A 26013-nucleotide genomic window follows, 5' to 3' on the forward strand; every position below is an offset into this window, starting at 1 on the left:
GCCCCTTAGTCCGGTGCTGCCCCTTAGTCCGGTGCTGCCCCTTAGTCCGGTGCTGCCCCTTAGTCCGGTGCTGCACCTTAATCCAGTGGGGTTAATGTGGAGGGTGGCCATTTGGAGGAGGCTACGAAAGCGGGTAGTGACTATGGTGGGGTGGGGACCACGACCAGTGCCAGAGCCGCCACCGTGGACAGACGCCCACCCAGACCCTCCCCTAGACTTTATGATGGTGCGCCCGGAGTTCGCACCTTAAGGGGGGGGGTTATGTCACGCCCTGGCCTTAGTATTCTTTGTTTTCTTTATTATTTTAGTTAGGTCAGGGTGTGACATGGGGAATGTTTGTGTTTTGTCATTTTGGGTGGTTATATGGTAAAGGGGGTGTTGGGTGTAGTGTATGAGTTTGTGTTGAGTGAATGTTTCTAGGTATGTCTATGGTTGAGTGAATGTGTCTAGGTATGTCTATGGTTGCCTGAGTGGTTCTCAATCAGAGACAGATCTCTTTCATTTGTCTCTGATTGGGAGCCATATTTAAGGCAGCCATGGGCATCATGCATTTGTGGGTAATTGTCTATGTCAGTGTGTAATGGTCAGTGTCAGCACCATTTTGTTTATATAGCTTCACGGTCGTCAGTTTGTTATTTTGTTAGTTTGTGTATAGTTGTTCGTTTTCGTGTTTTTCCCTCTTCTGAAAAAAAAGAAGATGTACTTTCCACACGCTGCATTTTGGTCCTCACTCTCTTCGCAAGACGATCGTGACAGTGCCCCAGGTTATTAATGGTTTAATTGAGGCATGGTTTAATTCAATCACGTAATCAATTAAACATTAGGTAATCAATTTAATAAAATAGCATGTCATATAATTAAATAATAGTAAGACACGACAACAGTCAAAAAAAAGTATATGTTGGCCAACATGTTTTTAATCAATGCTCACAATTTCACCATGAAAATCATATTTTATGCAACACAGTAAAATGTTAAGAGACTTTGATCTTGTTTATTCAGAAGCTTCTTTGCCCTGTAAGAAGGAAGAAATAAATGAATGGATCGGTATTAATAATGAACATGCAAAATTAATGGACATCAAAATAATATAATCGATCAAGCTCAGTGATAAGCTTGGATTTTCTATTTTGAATTTCAAAGATCCATTTTTAGTTTGAATTATACTGAAGGTGGAGTTGATGTGGTCATATTTGAACATGAGTTGGGTGTAGGTTAGGCAGCAGCTCTTTACCTTTCCACTGTCACGGGTCTTGGCTCTGAGCTTGTTGACTTGAGTCTCAGCAATGTCAGCACGCTCCTCAGCCTCCTCCAGCTCATGCTGCACCTTCCTGAACTTAGACATGTGCTGGTTGGCTGCTTCCTCCTGAGAGGGAGAGCAGAACATCACTATATTGTTTGAAGATTCAGGAAGCAAATTCATATTCTTTAAAAATAAGTATTTTAAGTTTGTTTTTTATCTTCAGATAGCAATGTGCTGTAAATAGGGAGCTAGATGATACAGCAGAGAAAGTGTGAACGGGGATCAAACCGCTGCCTGCATGGTGAACGGGGACCAAACCACTGCCTGCAGGGGCATATGTGATCCAAGGGTGGCGGCACTACCAGTAGACCAGTCCCCAGGACAGCAAATTAATATTAATACTAACCCTATACTTTAAGTAGGTAGCACTGAGAAATGTGCATAATGTCTTCAGCAATTACTTGCAATATCAATTGAGTCAATATTGACTGATGTGCAGAAGCACTTCAAAGTTGGAGTCCGTTATTACTACAACAACAATGATATTACAACAACAAAGATGATATTACAACAACAAAGATGTTATTACAACAACAAAGATGTTATTACAACAACAAAGATGTTATTACAACAACAAAGATGTTATTACAACAACAAATATGTTAATACAACAACAAAGATGTTATTACAACAACAAAGATGTTATTACAACAACAAAGATGTTATTACTACAACAAAGATGTTATTACAACAACAAAGATGTTATTACAACAACAAATATGTTAATACAACAACAAAGATGTTATTACAACAACAAAGATGTTATTACAACAACAAAGATGTTATTACTACAACAAAGATGTTATTACAACAACAAAGATGTTATTACAACAACAAAGATGTTATTACAACAACAAAGATGTTATTACAACAACAACAATGATATTACAACAACAAAGATGTTATTACTACAACAAAGATGTTATTACAACAACAAAGATGTTATTACAACAACAAAGATGTTATTACAACAACAAAGATGTTATTACAACAACAAAGATGTTATTACAACAACAAATATGTTAATACAACAACAAAGATGTTATTACAACAACAAAGATGTTATTACAACAACAAAGATGTTATTACTACAACAAAGATGTTATTACAACAACAAAGATGTTATTACAACAACAAAGATGTTATTACAACAACAAAGATGTTATTACAACAACAAAGATGTTATTACAACAACAAAGACGTTATTTATAACAACGAAGACGTTTGTTAAAACAACAAACTTTTTTTGTTTTTCACATCATTGACTTAAATTATCTATAATTTTCCTCTTGTTTATTTCTCGTGTTAGGGTTATACTATTATTGACTACTGCACTGTTGGGTAGAGGTAGGGGTTGCAAGTTTCACTAACTTGCACACACAATAGATTTGATTTTACCACAACACTTCATACTCATCTCCTTTGTTTGATAAACAAAACAAAAACAATAACAAATGCGCCAGTGTTTCACCTTTTGTGGATCTCAGCTGTAACTAAACTATATTTACATGAAGTTAACGAGGGAAAAATATGTTTTTCGAAAGCATGCTTTCAGAGTATTTGACTAAGTACAGCATGTGACTTACTGCTTCCTCAGCCTGCCTCTTGTAGGCCTTCACTTTCATCTGCAGCTTATCTACCAGGTCCTGAAGCCTGCCAACGTTCTTCTTATCCTCGTCAGTCTGTGGGACAAAATCAAAGATTCACTGCCTCAGTTTTACACACAAACCTGTTTGTGTTAGTGTAAATTGTGTGAAGAAGGCACTTTCTCTTACCTGGTAGGTGAGCTCCTTGACTCTGCGCTCATACTTGCGGACTCCCTTGACCGCGTCTACACCTCTTTTCTGCTCGGACTCCAACTCAGTCTCAAGCTCACGCACCTTTGTAGAAGAAATTAACATAGGCATTTGTTTGAGGTGGTGAAATCATACATAACAAATCTTTGCAACACAGAGGTATAGTCTTCTACTATATATACTTTTACAATTTTAATTGAAGGGATCTGTAATGTTAACAGCAGCTTTTCATTATCTAGGTGGGTTATTGAGAGAAAAAGTCATTACACAATGCCCAAATAAATATCCAGAAATCTGTTTTTCAATCCACTCCAATCCACCCTGTTGTTAACTCACCCTGGACTCCAGTTTCTGGAGCTGCTTCTTGCCTCCCTTCATGGCCAGATTCTCAGCCTCATCCAGGCGGTGTTGCAGGTCCTTGACTGTGACCTCCAGGTTCTTCTTCATCCTCTCCAGGTGAGAGCTGGTGTCCTGCTCCTTCTTCAGCTCCTCAGCCATCATGGCCGCCTGGAATGGTAGTTTGTTTAATGTATGTCTCTCTAGACCAGGGTTCTCCAACCGTTCTGTAGGTTTTTGCTCCAACCTCAGTTATATTTAACTAGATGCAGATTATCAACCAGCTAATTATTAGAATTTTCAACATTTTAGTACCACTATCGTTTTCACTATATATTCTAACTCTTGGTGATGTCATTTGAAAACACAATTTCAACTCTCACTGCTATGGGGACGACACACAGCTGTACATTTTGACAAAACATGGTGAAGCTCCAAAATTGACTCCACTTCCAGACATAAGGAAGTGGACTGCGGCAAACGTTTTACTTTTAAACTCGGACAAAACAGAGATGCTTGTTCTAGGCCCCAAGAAACAAAGAGATCTGCTTTTTGATCTGACTAACAATAATGATGGTTGTACAGTCACCTCAAATAAAACTGAAGGGCCTCGGCGTTACTCTGGACCCTGATCTCTCTCTTGATGAACATATCAAGAATATTTCAAGGGCAGCTTTTTTCCCACCATCATAACATTGCAAAAATGTAAAACATGTTGTCCAAAAATTATGCTGAAAAGCTAATCCATATTTTTGTCACTTCTAGATTAGACTACTGCAATGATCTACTATCTTTTTTTCCTTTAACGAGTCTGACGAGGCCGACGCGAACGATACACTTCTTTCTCAGGAATAGGCCCAGATCCCCGTGATATACGTGAAGAGGAGGCGGAGAAAAAGGGGCCGGAGGGCGGGCTGCCTTCTGAGAATTCATAAGCAATCGAAAAAAAAAACACTTCCATCCATTCTGCAAGCAAACGTGCAATCTTTGGCCAATAAAATAGATGACCTACGTGGAAGATTAAACTACCAACGGGACATTCAAAACTGTAATATCTTATACTTCACGGAGACGTGGATAGACATGCATAGACGTGGCTGAACGACAACACTATCTAGAGAGTTTTCATCTGTATGAAAAACAAGAAAACGCTCACCTAGAGGTGGCGCTTCTAGTAGCCAGGGACTTTAATGCAGGGAAACTTAAATCAGTTTTACCAAATTACTATCAGCGTGTTATATGTGCAACCAGAGGAAAAAAACTCTGGACCACCTTTACTCCACACACAGAGACGCATACAAAGGTCGCCTTCGCCCTCCATTCGCCCTCCATTTGGCAAATCTGACAATAATTCTATCCTCCTGATTCCTGCTTACAAGCAAAAATTTTATCGGGACCAGTGACTAGATCAATAAAAAAGTGGTCAGATGAAGCAGATGCTAAGCTACAGGACTGTTTGCTAGCACAGACTGGAATATGTTCCGGGATTCCTCCGATGACATTGATAAGTACACCACATCAGTCATTGGCTTCATCAATAAGTGCATCGATGATGTCGTCCCCACAGTGACCGTACGTACCCAAACCAGAAGCCATGGATTACAGGTAACCGCTGCCCTCTTTTTCATCGCTGCTACTCTCTGTTGTTATCATTTGTATATAGTCTTGATGTTGATATTTTACCGCTGCTCTTTAATTACTTGTTTCTTTTATTCCTTATTCTTATCCATATTTTTTTTAACTGCATTGTTGGTTAGGGGCTCGTAAGTAAGCATTTCACTGTAAGGTCTACATTTGTTGTATTCGGCGCATGTGACTAATACAATTTGATTTGATTTGAAATATGGCTGCTAAAATCTTGATCATATTACTGCAGTGCTATCCTTTGCTGTGTCAGTCTGGCCTGCTCAGCTCTCTCCACTGGGATTCTCTGACCCTATTATAGGGGCTGATGTAACGATAGTCTATTTCGTCCTCCTCATCGGACGAGGAGAGGCGAGAAGGATCGGACCAATATGCTAACACGGTAGACAAACACCCACAAAACACACGTGAAACCCAGGCTGCCTAAGTATGATTCTCAATCAGGGACAACGATTGACAGCTGCCTCTGATTGAGAATCATACCAGGCCGAACACAAAATCCCAACATAGAAAATCACACATAGACAACCCACCCAACTCACGCCCTGACCATACTAAATAAATACAAAACAAGGGAAAACAGGTCAGGAACGTGACAGCTGAGTCACTGGCTTACTAGTGCTCTTCCATGCTGTTCCTAGGAGGGGTGCGTCACTTGAGTGTTTTGCGCCCCCCTCGGGCTTCTTCATTGGAGGAGATCTTAGTGGGCTATACTCAGCCTTGTCTCAGGGTAGTAAGTTGGTGATCTGTTGATATCCCTTTAGTGGTGAGGGGACTGTGCTTTGGCAAAGTGGGTGGGGTTATGTCCTGCCTGGTTGGCCCTGTCCAGGGTTATCCCCTACGTCAGTCTAGATGGAAGCCATTCCTGAGAGAAAGGCACATGACAGCACGCCTGGAGTTTGCAAAAAAGGCACATGAACGGCTGTGAGCATAAGGTAAAAGATTCTGACACAAAAATATAACTCTTTGGCCTGAATGCAAAGTGCTATTACACCCTTCTATCACCATCCCTACTGTGAAGCATGGTGGTGGCAGCATCCCTACTGTGAAGCATGGTGGTGGCAGCATCCCTACTGTGAAGCATGGTGGTGGCAGCATCATGCTATGGGGCTGCTTTTCAGCGGCAGGGAGACTGGTAAAGATAGAGGGAACCATGAATGGAGCCAAATACATGTAAACCTGACTAAGAGTGCCAGTGACCGTAGACTACAGCAAAAATGTGGCAATGACCCCAAGCATACAGCCAAAGCAACACTGGAATGGCTTCAGAGCAAGAATGTGAAAGTGCAGTAGAAGCCCAGACTTGAATCCCATTGAAAATCTGTGGAAAACTTCTGTTCACATCCAGTCCCCATAGAACTTAATAACAGAGCTTGAGAAAATCTGCAAGGAAGAATGGGAGAAAATCCTCAAATCCAGAAGTGCAAAGCTGATACAGACCCAAGACGAATCAAAGCTGTAATCACTGTCAAAGGTGCTTCTACAAAGTATTGACTCAGGGGTGTGATACTTATGGAAATGACATCTGTATTTCATTTAACATATTTCAAAAATGTCCTAAAAACATGTTTTCACTTTGTCATTATGGGGTATAGTGTGTAGATTGGTGAGATAAAAATCTATTTAATCCATTTTGAATTCAAGCAGTAACACAACAAAATGTGGAATTAGTCAAGGGGTATGAATACTTTCTGAAGGCACTGTAGATTAAATGTATTTATGAGGCTGTTAGAATCGACGTTGCCTCAAACTGGGATGCCTTGAGGCTCAGCCAATACTACCGTTACCATTGGGGCCAAATGAAGTTGATGTAATTCAATAGATCATAAGAACTCACATCAGTGATGGCCTTCTTGGCCTTCTCCTCTGCATTCCTGCTTTCCTGGACGATATCATCCACCTCTCCCTGCACCTGCACCAGGTCAGTCTCCAGCTTCTTCTTGGTGTTCAGAAGGCTGGTGTTCTGGAGGAAACAAATTGTTTGACTCTCAAGATAACTCTCAAGATAACTTCTATGTCATAAGGCAGAAGTTACGACATATAAAAGCAAGCACTGTGTAAATGGTATGTTTGGTTGAGTTTCATAAGAAATTGATTTTGACCTGTACCTGGGAGTGCAGCAGCCCAACACGCTCGCTGGCGTCTACCAGCTCAGTCTCAGCCACTTTACGGCCTCTCTCTGTCACCTCCAGGGCAACTCTCAGCTCCTCGATTTCAGCCACCATCAGACCGTTCCTGCGCTCCACCATGGCTGCCTGCTCCTTCATGTCCTCTGAGGCACGGACGGCGTCATCAAGGTGCAGTTGGGCATCCTGGGGTTCATAATGACAGGTTCATTAGGACTTGTGGAAGTAGAGGTGATAGGATCGGTGATAAAAATGTTTATTGGTAAGAATTTCCTCAATATCCCTACATTTCTACAGTATATTAGTCCAATCTATTCAATATTTTCAATTCCTTGGTTCAAGCCTTTTTTAAAGGTTCACAAACAAATCCCTCCCCATTCTCAGATGTTTGAGCTTGATGTCCCATTCCCTTTACCTTTAGCTGTCGCTGGACGTTCCTCAGATGTTTGAGCTTGATGTCCCATTCCCTTTACCTTTAGGTGTCCCTGGACGTTCCTCAGATGTTTGAGCTTGATGTCCAATTCCCTTTACCTTTAGGTGTCCCTGGACGTTCCTCAGATGTTTGAGCCTGATGTCCCATTCCCTTTTACCTTTAGCTGTCCCTGGACGTTCCTCAGATGTTTGAGCCTGATGTCCCATTCCCTTTTACCTTTAGCTGTCCCTGGACGTTCCTCAGATGTTTGAGCCTGATGTCCCATTCCCTTTACCTTTAGCTGTCCCTGGACGTTCCTCAGATGTTTCTGGGCCTCGGCCGCTTGGCGGTTGGCGTGGCTCAGCTGGATCTCCATCTCATTCAGGTCTCCCTCCATCTTCTTCTTCACCCTCAGGGCGTCATTCCTGCTCCTGACCTCAGAGTCCAGGGTGCTCTGCATGGAGTCAGTCAACCTCTGGCTGTTCCTCTTGATCTGCTCCATCTCCTCATCCTTCTCAGCCAGCTTCCTGTCCACCTCACCCTTGACCTGGTTCAGCTCCAGTTGCACACGCAGAATCTTGGATTCCTCGTGCTCCAGTGTGCCCTGGACAAGGAGAAGCAGTCAGGCGATTTGATTTCAATACATTTGGATGTGAATAACACCAGCAATTAAATATATATGACTACAATAAACACCAATACAGGGATCATTGGACTGTAGCTAGCATTGGCTCGTGTAACACTGCTTTTCCCATCAAACAGCTGTAGTTTGTACCTCAGCCTCCTCCAGAGCCGTCTGGATCTCAGACTTCTCTGTCTCCACGGTTTTCTTGGCCTTCTCCAGCTCATGGATGCTCTTGCCAGTCTCTCCGATCTGCTCAGTCAGGTCAGAGATCTCCTCTGCACACACAAACACAGGAGCAGTTTAGACTTGAGAGATTATTTTTTTGTGGATATTACCAATGCACTGAAGTTGACATTGAATCATAATAACAGATAAATAATTAACAGCACTTCATATGGTCTTGCAAATATAATTGCCCTCCACTTCCTTGGGTTGTTCAAAGGAACATGGTCACGAGTATAAAAAATACAATTTCATACTCAGAGATGGTGTAATAGTAATTTAGTGTAATTTTGATGGTTAAAGCTCCCTCCATTTTTACAACACTAGTCAAACATGAGCAAAATATAACTGCTGTCAGATGCTCACGTTGCAGGTTCTTGTTCTCTCTCTTCAGAGTCTCCAGATGATCCAGAGCTTCCTCGTAGGAGTTCTTCATCTTGAAGAGTTCAGTGCTCATAGAGCGAGCCTCCTTCTGAGCTCCTTCCAGCTCAGCCTGGCTTTCCTCATACTTCTGCTTCCACTCTGACAGAACCTAGGGAAATCCATAGGATTTTCATTAGAACTCATTGATGGAGTTTTGAATCAGGAATATGGTACAATTATACTACAACTGATCAAATAGCAGACAGAAAATATTACCCTAGGGTGAGGTTTATTCATGTTCACCTTGTCAAAGTTTCTCTGCTTCTTGTCAAGGTTGGAGGCCATTGCGTTAGCTCTCTCAACGTCAATCATCATGTCCTCCACCTCTCCCTGCAGCCTCTGCTTGGTCTTCTCCAGGGAGGCGCACTTGGCGTTAACTGCCTCAATGGTCTCTTCAGCCTCCTGCAGACGCTGGGCCAGCTTCTTCCTGTTGGACGACAGAGGGTGGTTTTATTGTGAACAATTTGTTCCATAACAAATGTTACAATACTTATTGACATTTTCTCAGAGCCCCCTACCACTAAGATGTCTCTCTAGACATCTGGGTTGCTTCCCACAATGTTCTGGCCTAACCCCTCCTTACATAATAGAATGGCAGTTTGGTACTATGTCACGGCCTATATAACTACCCACTGGGCACAAACTGGTTATTAAATCAACATTGTTTCAACATCATTTGTCAATGTATTGTTACATGGAAAATACATTTTATTTGAAAAAAGTTATTAACAAACTTCTTTTTAAGGTGAAAATTCAACTACAGGATTACATCAACATGGTAACATTTTCAACACTGACAAACATTGCGTAAAATATGTTGAATTTGTACCTTTGAAACGACATCAGATCTTGAACGTAATATCCTCTATCAGAAAAAAACAATAGGCTGGGCAGCACCTCCTACTGGAGAGTTGATCTACCTACAGCTACCCTTTGGTCCCCCATCCAGGGTTTTAACCAAGCCCGACTGGGCTTCCATATTTGCCACAGGCTGACACCAATGTGCTGTCGTAAGAATGGTTGTTGAGAAATCTCCACTTAATAGATTCACTGTTGCGTTGCTATCAAAGTCATTCCAAAAGGTAGGTTTAACAGAGCAAATGAAATGGAACCATACTTTATCAATTCGATTATCAATGATGCTGTTGATGGGAAGTCATCAACAGCTATTGTTTAAATTTAACCCAGGATTAAACTAAAAATAGACAATACATATAGGCCTAGTGTTTTAAGCTTTGGTATCTTTCAAATGGAATCCACAAGTTAGTAAATTAAAATGTTGGATTCATGTCTCCATCTCAAGTCTCTCAACCAAAAATCTAAGTTAAAAAATGACTAAATCAAATCATCCTTTAAAGTTTGATTTAGACCTATTAATGAACTGAGATGTTTGGTTGAGATGGAGATGTGAATGCAACATTAATTATTAATTTGTAGACAAAGTGGAATTTAATCAAGACTCACAATTTAATATTACTTTTGTAAGACCACCTAACATTAAGCTATTAACTATCTTACAAACTAATGTACAAGTATTTATTCTTGTACATTAGATTTCCACAGAGTAATAAGTAACACGTCCATGGCCACATTTTGAGGTTACTGTAACAATAAATGTCTTCTTATGTAATCATAGAAAGCATTCAGGGTTGTCGGTCTGTATTAATCTGCACAGAATCTCGAACGGCATTGATCACTTGCACTATATACTTTAATGTCAACGAGGTGAAATCCAGGTCATTTAGTTGTGTCAAAGGTGGAACTGCATTAGGGCTGTTCAATCCACAAGTGGCACCTGGCATACACATAAAAACTGGCACTGTCATTGGCTGCACGGAGTCGCATTAAGAGAAATCCCATGCAGCCTTGTTTACAAATTTGAACACTGGAATGTGAGATGTAATCTACTCCTCCATTAGGATGATAGATGTAATCTACTCCTCCATTAGGATGATAGATGATAGATGTAATCTACTCCTCCATTAGGATGATAGATGTAATCTACTCCTCCATTAGGATGATAGATGATAGATGTAATCTACACCTCCATTAGGATGATAGATGTAATCTACTCCTCCATTAGGATGATAGATGATAGATGTAATCTACTCCTCCATTAGGATGATAGATGTAATCTACTCCTCCATTAGGATGATAGATGTAATGTACACTTCCATTAGGATGATAGATGATAGATGTAATCTACTCCTCCATTAGGATGATAGATGTAATCTACTCCTCCATTAGGATGATAGATGATAGATGTAATCTACTCCTCCATTAGGATGATAGATGTAATCTACACCTCCATTAGGATGATAGATGTAATCTACACCTCCATTAGGATGATAGATGTAATCTACTCCTCCATTAGGATGATAGATGTAATCTACTCCTCCATTAGGATGATAGATGATAGATGTAATCTACTCCTCCATTAGGATGATAGATGTAATCTACACCTCCATTAGGATGATAGATGTAATCTACACCTCCATTAGGATGATAGATGTAATCTACTCCTCCATTAGGATGATAGATGTAATCTACTCCTCCATTAGGATGATAGATGATAGATGTAATCTACTCCTCCATTAGGATGATAGATGATAGATGTAATCTACTCCTCCATTAGGATGATAGATGTAATCTACTCCTCCATTAGGATGATAGATGTAATCTACTCCTCCATTAGGATGATAGATGTAATCTACACCTCCATTAGGATGATAGACGTAATCTACTCCTCCATTAGGATGATAGATGTAATCTACTCCTCCATTAGGATGATAGATGTAATCTACTCCTCCATTAGGCTGATAGATGTAATCTACACCTCCATTAGGATGATAGATGTAATCTACTCCTCCATTAGGATGATAGATGTAATCTACACCTCCATTAGGATGATAGATGTAATCTACTCCTCCATTAGGATGATAGATATAGTCTACACCTCCATTAGGATGATAGGTGTAATCTAAACCTACAGTACATTAGGATGATAGAACTCCTCATTGTTTAGTTTAATGATTTTCAATTTGAGCGTCATCATTTCTATACAGCTACACTTTCTTGGTCTGAATTTGTTACGCAAGTGGGACAGGTGTGGCTTGTTGACAATGATCAAGAGCGGCTTCTAAGCGATTTGACAGTTCCAATGAAGTTACACCTTCGACACCGCCAAAACATCAGCTATGTGGGTGTCGGCTATCGCCGGTTAACGAATGATCTGATTGATTTGTTTTTTTTTTAAATATGGGTGAAAATGTGCTGGAATCTCATTGATCAATGTATCTACCAAATATTACCCAAATTCTCCACGTTGAAATGACGTGGTGTGCCAGTGGGTACCGTATCTGTTTGAATAAAATATAGATAGCAGCTAGCAAGATAGCAACTAGCAAGATAGCAGCTAGCAAGATGGGGATCACAGGTTATTTTTAAGAGGACCCACCCCACATTCTTTTTCTTATTAAAGTTGCCAAGAAAGTGTCAAAATTGAAACCAGACCACACTGCTGTTGCCTATGGTGTGGTTTTTTGAGACTACCGTACCACCACGTCACCATCCACACCCTATATGTGAGTTTCTGCTGTTGCGTGTGACTCACTTGGCCTCCTCCAGCTCCTCTGTGCGCTGAATGGCATCAGTTTCATACTTAGTCCTCCATTGAGCCACCTCGCTGTTGGCCTTGGACATGCCGCGTTGCAGCTCTGCCTTGGCCTCCTGCTCCTCCTCAAACTGCTCCCTCAGTAGGTCACAGTCATGGCGGGCAGACTGGACACCATGGGCCAGTGCATTTTTTGCCTGTGAGAGAGAAAGGGAAAGACAGAGAGATAGTAAAAACAAATTACAGTAGATGGCGCTACAGTGGATAGTGGACATTTTACTCTGCTATTAAAAAATTTAAATAATGTATGCTGATCTTAACTTTTTGGTGCGCAATGTCTCCACCATCATTTCCTATGACCGAAAACGTATTTTGGACATCAGAACAGCAATCACTTGCCTCAATTTGGATGAAGATTTCTACCTCAACGAATCGGCAGCTCTGGGCGTTCTGCGTACTCCGGACCAGGCCCTAATCCCTGGTACTCGAAAGAGGAAGTGGCGGCCAAAAAGAGGCAGGTGAGGCAGCCTCCTAACGAGATTACGTCAGCAAACAAATAGACCACCATTGCCCTCTGTCACTGGTGAAAAACTGGATGAACTCCTATCAACGGGACCTGAAGAACTGTAATATTCTGTTTCTCTGAGTCTTGGCTGAACAAGGACATGGACACCCTGGACCCACTCCAACTCGCATACCGCCCCAACAGATCCACAGATGACGCAATCTCTATTGCACTCCACACTGCTCTTTCCCACCTGGACAAGAGGAACACCTATGTGAGAATGCTGTTCATTGACTACAGCTAAGCATTTGGTATTTGGTATTTTATTATGATCCCCATTAGCTGTTGCAAAAGCAGCAGCTACTCTTCCTGGGGTCCATTCAACACCATAGCGCCCTCCAAACTCATCACTAAGCTCAGAACCCTGTGACTTTCTGACCGGCCGCCCCCAGGTGGTGAGGCTAGGCAACAACACATCCGCCACACTGACCCTCAATACAGGGGCCCTTCGGGTGCGTGCTTAGTCCCCACCTGTACTCCCTGTTCGCCCCACATCAGCAATGACAATGCCTCCTCCTCCTCAGGAAGCTGAAAAGATTTGGCATGGGCCCTCAGATCTTCAAAAAGTTCTACAGCTGCACCATTGAGAACATCTTGACCGGCTGCATCCTGCATCATCGCTTGGTTTGGCAACTTCTTGGCATCTAACCGCAAGGTGCTACAGAGGGTAGTGCGTATGGAGCAGTACATCGCTGGGGCTGAGCTCTGCCATCCAGGACTTCTGTGCTAGGCAATGTCAGAGAAAGGCCTTAAAAATTGTCAAAGACTGCAGCCACCCAAGTCATAAACTGTTCACTCTGCTTCTGCAAACTGTACCGATGCTCCCAGACTGGAAAAAATAGGACCCTGAACAGCTTCTACCGTCAAGCCACGAGAATAATAATAAATAGTTAACCAAATAGCTACCCAGACTATCTGCATTGACCACCCTTTTTGTACTAACTCTTTTGACTCATCCCATACGCTGCTGCTACTTCTTATTATCTATCCTGTTCCCTAGTCACTTTACCCCTACCTATATGTACATATCTACCTCAATTACCTCGTTCCCCTGCACATCGACTCAGTACTGGTACCCCGTGTATATAGCCACGTTATCATTAGTTACTTTAGTTACATTACTGTGAATTTATTACTCGTGTTATTATCTTTCTATTTATTTTTCTCTCTGCATTGTTGGGAAGGGCCCATAAATTAGCATTTCACTGTTAATCCAGACTTGTTGTTTACGAAGCACGTGACAATTTGATTTTGATTTGAAGTCTCTGAGGGTGGCGTAGTCACCGTCTACATAAATAAATATTTCTCTAAACTCTGTGATTGGTGGAGTCGATATTGGGTTCCTTACCTTGACCTCCTCCTCAATCTGCCTCTTCAGCTCCTCCACCTGCTGGGTGAAGGCCTGTTTGCCTCTGGTCAGCTGAGACACCAGTGCTTCCTTCTCTTCCAGCTGGCGGCCAAACTCACCTGCAGAGAAAGAGGTTGTTAATGGGGTCTCTGTTCTCTATGATTAAAAATGTTTTTTAGGGCAATGTTAGATGGTGAATAGTATTTTCTCCAAATATTTGAATGTGGGCTGGACTTCAAGCCCTCAACACATTTTATTGTGTACCACTTAAGGAAAGCATTGCTTTGTTGTTCATTGTTGATGGTACCATTTTCTGTCAGAAGTCTGGCCCTCTGTCCACTGATGTCAGTGACCTGGCGAAGATTCTCATCATTCTTAGTCTTGATCTCACTTAGCTGGTCCTCAAGAGTACGGCACATCTTCTCCAGATTGCCCTGTTAGTGAAACATGTACCATTATTACTTCAGTTCACATAAATGGTAATGTAGTTGACCCTCCTCAACACCGCTTGACCAAAACATCACTAATCACCTTAGCCTTGGCAATGGAGTCCATGTTGCTGGAGAGGTCATCAATCTCCATCTTGTACTCACTCTTCTCCTTCTCCAGCTTCTGCTTGACGCGCTGCAGGTTGTCGATCTGCTCCCCGAGCTCAGCCACACTGTCGGCCTGCTTCTTGCGCAGAGCGGCGGCTGTGGCTTCATGCTGCAAGGTGGACTCTTCAAGATCACGACGCAGCTTCTGGAACTCAGCCTCACGCTTCTTGTTCATCTCAATCTGAGCAGCAGTGGCACCTCCGGCCTCCTCCAGCCTCTCGCTGATCTCCTCAAGTTCCCTGGAGAGATCAGCCCTCTGCTTCTCAACTTTGGCCCTGGCAGCACGCTCAGCCTCAATTTCTTCTTCCAGCTCCTCAATACGGGCCTAAAGTAGGGGGCAGGAGCAGCGGGGAATGAACAATAAAGTTGAAACTTTGGAACCTCACAAAATAATAAAAGGATGTATATTTAGCATTTTACATTCTGAAATCTTGCTCTGATTTATCATCCAAAGGGTCCCAGAGATAACAGGAAGAGTCGTTTAGTTAGATAAAATCCTTTTTCATATCCTAAAAAGGTCCATATAGCAGAAGCACGATTGATTTTGAACTCGTTCAATTTACAAAGAAAGGATTCTGTGGAAATGTAACCCTAAACATTGTTTCAACCAGTAAAATTACGTTTGTATTTATTCCCCAGAGATTCTAGAACATAACCAGACTTCACTATATCATTAGAGGTGTAGTATATCCTGTAGGATATAGATATAGATATATATATATATATAGATAAGATATCCACATTTGGTCAGAGAGCGACGCCTTCATGGCGCGCCAATGACACGGGCGGTCTTCACTTGATTGACTGTAACTTTGTCAAATAAGCACCAATCAGGGTCAAACAAAGCTAGCTAGATAGCCACTGAGCTGGGCTTTACGGGAGTATCTGTCACACTGTCCTTTTGGACAAAAATTGCAAGAATATGGAGAGTTATGAAGTTATGAAAACTGGGTGTTTTGCAAGTGTTGAACTTACAATATGGCTACTAATACTGGAAAAGCTAAATCAAAGTCGAAGTATACAGATTTGATGATATTCTTGCAGAGAAATGTAATGTAAATGTAAATGTGCCCTTCACGATTTGCCCAAATGTACCTGGGTGACTTCACACTAAATGTCTTCACATGCACTGCTGCCCTCTTGTGGACACCATTGGAATTACAGCCAGAGTGATGGCTAGACTTGGGACCTTTCTGTTGCATTTCAAAATATTTTCTTCTACCAGATCTATTGTGTTATTCTCCTACATTCAATTCACATTTCCACAAACTTTAAAGTGTTTCCTTTGAAATGGTACCAAGAATATTCACATGTTAAAACAAAGCCAGTTACACTAATATATTCAATAGACAGTGTCCCATGCAGGACCAAACCCAAATCAGTAAAATCCACCCATAAAGTTAGATAGAGGTCTCTAAATGGATATAAACCATTTTAGCATGGACATTGCCATTGAGAGCTTCCACCATTTTAAAGTAGTTAACTGGGCCAATGATTAGAGCATTGTCTTCTTCAAATTGGGTTGCCTATGGTTATAAAATGGCTTTAAGCTATAACACCGCCATCTAGTCATAGCAATAAATAAATTACAATATTTTGATATGGCTCAGGACTCCAGCTCTGCAGGTGGTGGTAAATCACCAATATTAGGTTAACACTTTTTTCAAGCACAAAAGAAGAAGACAATTGACTGTATTAAAATGGAGCTGTCCATGCTATCACATAGACCATAATGTCACAGATAAAGTATTTGTCCTCTAGCTAACTCTATGGAAGCACCATCTTAACAACGGTAAGAAACATCAGCAAGAAGCAACATCTTCCAACCTACTGAGCCATCAGAAGCCACCAGTAAAAATGTGTGCTACCAGAAGAAATATGTCACAGTTTTGTCAGGAAATGATTCAGGTGCTTTCCTGTACTGGAGCTTATATCCTGTACTGTACCTGGAGTTCCTTGATCTTCTTCTGCAGCTGAGCTCCCAGAGATTGCTCATCCTCAATCTTGCTGAGGAGCTGGGTGGTCTCAAAGTCCTTCCTAAGAAATACAAACACATTGATTGCGTAATTGGGTTTGGTTCGATAGTTTAAAGACAGAGAATTATACCATTCACATATTTTTTAATAATCACATGCAAATATGAATTCATAATTACAAGAATTAGTCAAGAACAACCATTGTGTTGATCAACATAGTAGGTAATACTGTGGCCATTTGATTGTGTTTACTTCTTGATTTTCTCATCAGACTGCTGCTTGTCATTCTCCAGGTCCATTATGGACTCCTGGGCCAGTTTCAGATCTCCCTCCAGCTTTCTCTTGGATCTCTCAAGGTCCATACGGAGCTTCTTCTCTTGTTCCAGAGAACCCTCAAGCTATAAGATAAAAACAGACATATTGTTGAAATCGAAACAACTGATGATAATGCCATCTTACATACTATCATGGCGAAATGTCAAACTCCACTCACGTCGTCCACTTGCTGTTCCAGCTTGGTCTTGGCCTTGGTCAGAGTGTTGACTTTGTCCTCCTCTGCCTGCAGGTCATCCAGTGTCTGCTGGTGGGCCTCTTGGAGGGCTTTCTTCTCCTTGGTCAGCTTGGCAACACTCTCATCCATAGACGACATCTCCTCTGTCAGATTTTTAACCTGAAAACGGTCACAACAAAATTTGTCTTTGGTCACTTCACCATAAAAGAAAGATTTAGTTTGAAATATATTACATTCATTTAATTCAGATTAGAACTGTATTATTGATTTAACACTAGATGGCATTGTACACCATGCCAGTGTACAGAATGGAAGTCATAAACGAAGGGGGAGCTGAACATTCAATTAATGTGAGGAGTACCCCGCAACTTAAATTCCACTATTTTTCCTGCACCCAGAATACGACTTGAATTCCATTTCAGCTATGTTTTGAGTTGATTATTGTTTGGATTATTGTTTGGTTAGACTGTCTATGGTAAGACACGAGACCTTGTTTTCAGTGGCGTGCTTCTCCTTCTCCACTTTGGCCAGGGTGAGCTCCAGGTCATCAATGTCCTTCTTCAGCTCAGAGCACTCATCCTCCAGCTTCCTCTTCTTGGCAGTCAACTCAGCGTTCATCTCCTCCTCGTCCTCCAGCCTTTCGGTCGTCTCTTTGAGTTTGGCCTCCAGCTGGATCTTGCTCTTGATGAGCCCCTCACACCTTTCCTCAGCATCGTTCAGATTTTCTGATTCCTGTTTTCAGAACAGGATAAAAAATCTGCGTCCTCACTTTCTGTATGAAAATATAGACTAACATTTGTCAAAGAGGTCAAAGCAAATCAACATAACTTCAATATATACAATACCAGTAGAAATTTTGGACACACCTACTCATTCCAGGTTTTTTTTTTATTTTGACTATTTCCTACATTGTAGAATAATAGTGAAGACATCAACACTATGAAATAACACATATGGAATCATGTAGTAACCAAAAAAGTGTTAAACAAATCAAAATATATTTTATATTTATGATTCTTCAAAGTAGCCACCCTTTGCCTTGGTGTAGATGTGCACGCCTGATTAATCAATATTTATAAGGAGTCATATGTCGGAGTTCGGAACTAAACAAGCATTTCCGCACTCGGATAGGAATTACATCGAAGTAAGCAACTTCCGGGTTGGAGCGAGTAGTCGCATTTTGCTTCGCTCCACAGGTAGTATTACATTTCATTTCATTTCATTTCATTACAGTACAACGGTTTGATTTGTTTGATCTTAGCACTTTTTTCTTAGCTAGCTACATAGCCGTCTTTGTATCAAAGATAATTGTGTAGTTTAGATTATTATCGAATCTTCTAACGTTGTCAACACTGCTAGCTAGCCAGCTAGCCAACTTCTACCGAAACATTACAACGGAACGATTTGATTAGTGTAGTGTTAGCTAGCTACATAGTTGTCTTTGCTGTCTTTGTATCTAAGATAATTGTGTAGTTTAGAGTAATTATCTAGCCAGTTATCGAGGTTACCTAGCCAGTTATCGAGGCTACCTAGCCAGCAACACTTTCAAACAAAGTCAACAACGCAGCCACTTCTAGCTAGCCTACTTCACCAGCCAGCAGTACTGTATCATTTTAATCATTTTAGTCAATAAGATTTTTGCAACGTAAGCTTAACTTTCTGAACATTCGAGACGTGTAGTCCACTTGTCATTCCAATCTCCTTTACATTAGCGTAGCCTCTTCTGTAGCCTGTCAACTATGTGTCTGTCTATCCCTGTTCTCTCCTCTCTGCACAGACCATACAAACGCTTCACACCGCGTGGCCGCTGCCACTCTAACCTGGTGGTCCCAGCGCGCAAGACCCACGTGGAGTTCCAGGTCTCCGGCAGCCTCTGGAACTGCCGATCTGCGGCCAACAAGGCAGAGTTCATCTCAGCCTATGCTTCCCTCCAGTCCCTCGACTTCTTGGCACTGACGGAAACATGGATTACCACAGATAACACTGCTACTCCTACTGCTCTCTCCTCGTCTGCCCACGTGTTCTCGCACACCCCGAGAGCTTCTGGTCAGCGGGGTGGTGGCACTGGGATCCTCATCTCTCCCAAGTGGACATTCTCTCTTTCTCCCCTGACCCATCTGTCTATCGCCTCCTTTGAATTCCATGCTGTCACAGTTACCAGCCCTTTCAAGCTTAACATCCTTATCATTTATCGCCCTCCAGGTTCCCTTGGAGAGTTCATCAATGAGCTTGACGCCTTGATAAGTTCCTTTCCTGAGGATGGCTCACCTCTCACAGTTCTGGGTGACTTTAACCTCCCCACGTCTACCTTTGACTCATTCCTCTCTGCCTCCTTCTTTCCACTCCTCTCCTCTTTTGACCTCACCCTCTCACCTTCCCCCCCTACTCACAAGGCAGGCAATACGCTTGACCTCATCTTTACTAGATGCTGTTCTTCCACTAATCTCATTGCAACTCCCCTCCAAGTCTCCGACCACTACCTTGTATCCTTTTCCCTCTCGCTCTCATCCAACACTTCCCACTCTGCCCCTACTCGGATGGTATCGCGCCGTCCCAACCTTCGCTCTCTCTCCCCCGCTACTCTCTCCTCTTCCATCCTATCATCTCTTCCCTCTGCTCAAACCTTCTCCAACCTATCTCCTGATTCTGCCTCCTCAACCCTCCTCTCCTCCCTTTCTGCATCCTTTGACTCTCTATGTCCCCTATCCTCCAGGCCGGCTCGGTCCTCCCCTCCTGCTCCGTGGCTCGACGACTCATTGCGAGCTCACAGAACAGGGCTCTGGGCAGCCGAGCGGAAATGGAGGAGAACTCGCCTCCCTGCGGACCTGGCATCCTTTCACTCCCTCCTCTCTACATTCTCCTCTTCTGTCTCTGCTGCTAAAGCCACTTTCTACCACTCTAAATTCCAAGCATCTGCCTCTAACCCTAGGAAGCTCTTTGCCACCTTCTCCTCCCTCCTGAATCCTCCTCCCCCTCCTCCCCCCTCCTCCCTCTCTGCGGATGACTTCGTCAACCATTTTGAAAAGAAGGTCGACGACATCCGATCCTCGTTTGCTAAGTCAAACGACACCGCTGGTTCTGCTCACACTGCCCTACCCTGTGCTTTGACCTCTTTCTCCCCTCTCTCTCCAGATGAAATCTCGCGTCTTGTGACGGCCGGCCGCCCAACAACCTGCCCGCTTGACCCTATCCCCTCCTCTCTTCTCCAGACCATTTCCGGAGACCTTCTCCCTTACCTCACCTCGCTCATCAACTCATCCTTGACCGCTGGCTACGTCCCTTCCGTCTTCAAGAGAGCGAGAGTTGCACCCCTTCTGAAAAAACCTACACTCGATCCCTCCGATGTCAACAACTACAGACCAGTATCCCTTCTTTCTTTTCTCTCCAAAACTCTTGAACGTGCCGTCCTTGGCCAGCTCTCCTGCTATCTCTCTCAGAATGACCTTCTTGATCCAAATCAGTCAGGTTTCAAGACTAGTCATTCAACTGAGACTGCTCTTCTCTGTGTCACGGAGGCGCTCCGCACTGCTAAAGCTAACTCTCTCTCCTCTGCTCTCATCCTTCTAGACCTATCGGCTGCCTTTGATACTGTGAACCATCAGATCCTCCTCTCCACCCTCTCCGAGTTGGGCATCTCCGGCGCGGCCCACGCTTGGATTGCGTCCTACCTGACAGGTCGCTCCTACCAGGTGGCGTGGCGAGAATCTGTCTCCGCACCACGTGCTCTCACCACTGGTGTCCCCCAGGGCTCTGTTCTAGGCCCTCTCCTATTCTCGCTATACACCAAGTCACTTGGCTCTGTCATATCCTCACATGGTCTCTCCTATCATTGCTATGCAGACGACACACAATTAATCTTCTCCTTTCCCCCTTCTGATAACCAGGTGGCGAATCGCATCTCTGCATGTCTGGCAGACATATCAGTGTGGATGACGGATCACCACCTCAAGCTGAACCTCGGCAAGACGGAGCTGCTCTTCCTCCCGGGGAAGGACTGCCCGTTCCATGATCTCGCCATCACGGTTGACAACTCCATTGTGTCCTCCTCCCAGAGCGCTAAGAACCTTGGCGTGATCCTGGACAACACCCTGTCGTTCTCAACTAACATCAAGGCGGTGACCCGTTCCTGTAGGTTCATGCTCTACAACATTCGCAGAGTACGACCCTGCCTCACACAGGAAGCGGCGCAGGTCCTAATCCAGGCACTTGTCATCTCCCGTCTGGATTACTGCAACTCGTTGTTGGCTGGGCTCCCTGCCTGTGCCATTAAACCCCTACAACTCATCCAGAACGCCGCAGCCCGTCTGGTGTTCAACCTTCCCAAGTTCTCTCACGTCACCCCGCTCCTCCGCTCTCTCCACTGGCTTCCAGTTGAAGCTCGCATCCGCTACAAGACCATGGTGCTTGCCTACGGAGCTGTGAGGGGAACGGCACCTCCGTACCTTCAGGCTCTGATCAGGCCCTACACCCAAACAAGGGCACTGCGTTCATCCACCTCTGGCCTGCTCGCCTCCCTACCTCTGAGGAAGTACAGTTCCCGCTCAGCCCAGTCAAAACTGTTCGCTGCTCTGGCACCCCAATGGTGGAACAAACTCCCTCACGACGCCAGGTCAGCGGAGTCAATCACCACCTTCCGGAGACACCTGAAACCTTACCTCTTTAAGGAATACCTAGGATAGGATAAAGTAATCCTTCTAACCCCCCCCCCCCCCCCCCCCCCTTAAAAGATTTAGATGCACTATTGTAAAGTGGTTGTTCCACTGGATATCATAAGGTGAATGCACCAATTTGTAAGTCGCTCTGGATAAGAGCGTCTGCTAAATGACTTAAATGTAAATGTAATGTAAATGTGGTGGAAACTTCCTCTGGAGGGGGCCTTTAAGAAACTTTGTTTGTTTTTCCTTTATTTTGGTAGTTACCACTACTTCACAGTGTGTTCGTCGAATCAAATGTTATTTGTCATATACGCCGAATGCAACAGGTGTAGACTTTACCGTGAAATGCTAACTTACGAGCCCTTTCCCAACAATGCAGAGTTTTAAAAAATTGCTAAGAAAAATAGGAAATAGTAACACAATAAATAACAATAATAAGGCTATATATAGGGAGTACCAGTAACGAGTCAATGTGCAGGGGTACCAGGTAGTAATGAGGCCATATACAGGGAGTACCAGTAACGAGTCAATGTGCAGGGGTACCAGGTAGTAATGAGGCCATATACAGGGAGTACCAGTAACGAGTCAATGTGCAGGGGTACCAGGTAGTAATGAGGCTATATACAGGGAGTACCAGTAACGAGTCAATGTGCAGGGGTACCAGGTAGTAATGAGGCCATATACAGGGAGTACCAGTAACGAGTCAATGTGCAGGGGTACCAGGTAGTAATGAGGCTATATACAGGGAGTACCAGTAACGAGTCAATGTGCAGGGGTACCAGGTAGTAATGAGGCCATATACAGGGAGTACCAGTAACGAGTCAATGTGCAGGGGTACCAGGTAGTAATGAGGCCATATACAGGGAGTACCAGTAACGAGTCAATGTGCAGGGGTGCCAGGTAGTAATGAGGCTATATACAGGGAGTACCAGTAACGAGTCAATGTGCAGGGGTACCAGGTAGTAATGAGGCTATATACAGGGAGTACCAGTAACGAGTCAATGTGCAGGGGTACCAGGTAGTAATGAGGCTATATACAGGGAGTACCAGTAACGAGTCAATGTGCAGGGGTACCAGGTAGTAATGAGGCCATATACAGGGAGTACCAGTAACGAGTCAATGTGCAGGGGTACCAGGTAGTAATGAGGCTATATACAGGGAGTACCAGTAACGAGTCAATGTGCAGGGGTACCAGGTAGTAATGAGGCTATATACAGGGAGTACCAGTAACGAGTCAATGTGCAGGGGTACCAGGTAGTAATGAGGCTATATACAGGGAGTACCAGTAACGAGTCAATGTGCAGGGGTACCAGGTAGTTGAGGTAATACATCATGTAACGTACATGTAGGTCGGGGTAAAAGTGACAAGGCAAACAGGAAAAATAATAAACAGAGTTGCAGCAGTGGAGAGTGTGAAAATGTGTGAACGTGTGTTTGTGTGTGTCTGTCTGTCTGCCTGCTTGCATGTGTGTTCATGTGTGTGTTCATGTGTGTTCATGTGTGTGTTCATGTGTGTGTTCATGTGTGTTCATGTGTGTGTTCATGTGTAATCATGTGTGTATTGATGTATTCATGTATGTAAATGTACCCTTATGAGGGTAGTTGCTCACTCACAGATGCGTTTTGGAGTGCCAGGTCATTCTTCTCCTGCAGCAGGGTCACCATTTTCTCCTCCAACTCCTTCTTCTTGGCCAGAGCCTTGGCCAGGTCTGTCTGCATCTTCTCATAGTTCTCCTTCATGTTGGCCATCTCCTTCTCAGTCTCAGCGCTCTTCAGCAGGGGCTTGATCTTGAAGTACACCTTCATCCACGGCCAGGTTTTCACATTCATGAATGAACGGATGTTGTACTGGATGGAGTAGACGGCATCTCTGGTCAACAGAAAGGATAGAGTGGTATGGTGACTGACAAGCTACTTTCTAAGAGAGGAAGAACAACAAAACAGAACCCCTCTGCCACTTTATGTTTACAGCTGAGGAAGGGGGCAAGGGAAAGGTAACCCCTCTTAAATTCATTGACAGTGCTCTATATGCAACGACTGACAGGCCTTTTATACTCTTCCAGAATCAATAGGTAAATTCAACACATTAAAATGACAATTGAACAGCTTTCCAAATCCTAAACTGCAGCTTTAAAAGAACATTATAAGATGTACTTCCTCATTCTGAACAACTCGCAGCATATAATAATATATAATAAATAATAATAAATATATAATAAATATATAATATATAAAGAATCATAATTCCTTACATACAGGTGGTTCATAGGAAGTTGTGCCAAGATGCCTACTATTCCTCACCTCCTCTCCATCATCTTGGTGAACTCTCTCCTCATGAGGAATCCACGGCTGAGAGCCTGGACCATGCCGACCAGAGAGGCCAGCTTCTCATCTCTCATCTCCTCCAGGACCCCCAGCAGACCGGCTTTGAAGAACACCTGAGCCACAGGTAAACATGGTCAATAGAATCACAGTCAGATGGAAACAGATATAAAGGGTTGGATCAACAGAGGGGAAAATCACCACAGACCATGGGATAGTGTGTTCATAAGTTGAAAGGTATTGTGCAGTTGTAGATGAATAATGTAAAGTGATACAGAACTGCAGCCACTGTAACACAATGCACAGGTTAATAAATGTAGTTTCTCTTCTTTACCTGTGGTGTATGACTTTGAAGAAAATAACAGTAGAATGTTTCTCTACCTTTTTATATTAGCTTAATGAAGAAGAAAGTATCACATGATGGGTGATTAACTGGAGAGATGTTGAATGGTAAGGGGTTAAAATATAATTCAAGTTGTGTTTTGTCAGCTTTTGCTGGGGCTATTTGACTGACCTTGGTGTGTCCAAACTTGTAATCCTCGTGATTCACATCAATGGACCCCAGCAGCTTCTCAGAAGCCTTCTTGTTGTCCATGAACTGGCCCTCGGGGATGACACTGGCATTCAGTACTTTATACCTGAATGAGGAGACATGCTTAACATATGTCAAGTTGAAATAGGTTGGTTATATTATGTAAAAGGTAACCTATTCTGACCCTTAGAGTTGATATTTTCCATTGTTTTGTGTGTGCGTGGATTGACCAGTACGAAAAAGTATCAATTTTTTACCAGGTAAGTTGACTGAGAACACATTCTCATCAACAACCTGGGGAACAGTTACAGGAGATCAGATGGAGCCAATTGGAAGCTGGGGATGATTAGGTGGCCATGACAGTATGAGTGCCAGATCAGACATTTAGCCAGGAGACCAGGGTTAATAACACCCTTACATTATACACCATGGGATTTTTAATGACCTCAGAGAGTCAGGACATCTGTTTAACTGCCCTGGCACATTGGGATTGCCTTTGACCAGAGAAAAGAGTGCTGCCTGCTGGCCCTCCAACACCACTTCCAGCAGCATCTGATCTCCCATCCAGGGACCAACCAGGACCAACCCTGCTTAGCTTCAGAGGGAAGCCAGCAGTGGGATGCAGGGTGGTATGCTGCTGGATAACACCAGCTGATCTCCAATCCAGGGACCAACCAGGACCAACCCTGCTTAGCTTCAGAGGCAAGCCGGCAGTGGGATGCAGGGTGGTATGCTGCTGGATAACACCAGCTGATCTCCAATCCAGGGACCAACCAGGAACAACCCTGCTTAGCTTCAGAGGCAAGCCGGCAGTGGGATGCAGGGTGGTATGCTGCTGGATAACACCAGCTGGTCTCCAATCCAGGGACCAACCAGGACCAACCCTGCTTAGCTTCAGAGGGAAGCCGGCAGTGGGATGCAGGGTGGTATGCTGCTGGATAACACCAGCTGGTCTCCAATCCAGGGACCAACCAGGACCAACCCTGCTTAGCTTCAGAGGGAAGCCGG

At 43.4% G+C, this 26013-nt stretch overlaps 1 protein-coding gene across 2 annotated transcripts in view; it reads right to left on the reverse strand.

The window, feature by feature from the left end:
- Positions 1 to 994: 994 nt before the first annotated feature.
- Positions 995 to 26013, reverse strand: part of LOC120038864 (myosin heavy chain, fast skeletal muscle-like) — a 43294-nt gene continuing 18275 nt past the window's right edge. For both annotated transcript variants that reach the window (XM_038984447.1, XM_038984446.1), the window contains exons 18-39: positions 24988 to 25111; positions 24453 to 24589; positions 23766 to 24021; positions 17986 to 18228; positions 17479 to 17655; positions 17238 to 17383; positions 16956 to 17046; positions 14945 to 15334; positions 14721 to 14847; positions 14414 to 14532; positions 12501 to 12697; positions 9131 to 9314; positions 8831 to 8996; positions 8393 to 8517; positions 7913 to 8221; positions 7188 to 7391; positions 6917 to 7042; positions 3436 to 3606; positions 3079 to 3183; positions 2890 to 2985; positions 1235 to 1366; positions 995 to 1015 (exon numbers count right to left, since the gene is read on the reverse strand). In XM_038984447.1, coding sequence (XP_038840375.1) covers positions 995 to 1015; positions 1235 to 1366; positions 2890 to 2985; positions 3079 to 3183; positions 3436 to 3606; positions 6917 to 7042; positions 7188 to 7391; positions 7913 to 8221; positions 8393 to 8517; positions 8831 to 8996; positions 9131 to 9314; positions 12501 to 12697; positions 14414 to 14532; positions 14721 to 14847; positions 14945 to 15334; positions 16956 to 17046; positions 17238 to 17383; positions 17479 to 17655; positions 17986 to 18228; positions 23766 to 24021; positions 24453 to 24589; positions 24988 to 25111 — 3646 coding nt within the window. The remainder of the gene's footprint in view (positions 1016 to 1234; positions 1367 to 2889; positions 2986 to 3078; positions 3184 to 3435; positions 3607 to 6916; positions 7043 to 7187; positions 7392 to 7912; positions 8222 to 8392; positions 8518 to 8830; positions 8997 to 9130; positions 9315 to 12500; positions 12698 to 14413; positions 14533 to 14720; positions 14848 to 14944; positions 15335 to 16955; positions 17047 to 17237; positions 17384 to 17478; positions 17656 to 17985; positions 18229 to 23765; positions 24022 to 24452; positions 24590 to 24987; positions 25112 to 26013) is intronic.

This window comes from Salvelinus namaycush, unplaced genomic scaffold, assembly GCF_016432855.1.
Source record: "Salvelinus namaycush isolate Seneca unplaced genomic scaffold, SaNama_1.0 Scaffold241, whole genome shotgun sequence".
Lineage (NCBI taxonomy): Eukaryota > Metazoa > Chordata > Actinopteri > Salmoniformes > Salmonidae > Salvelinus > Salvelinus namaycush.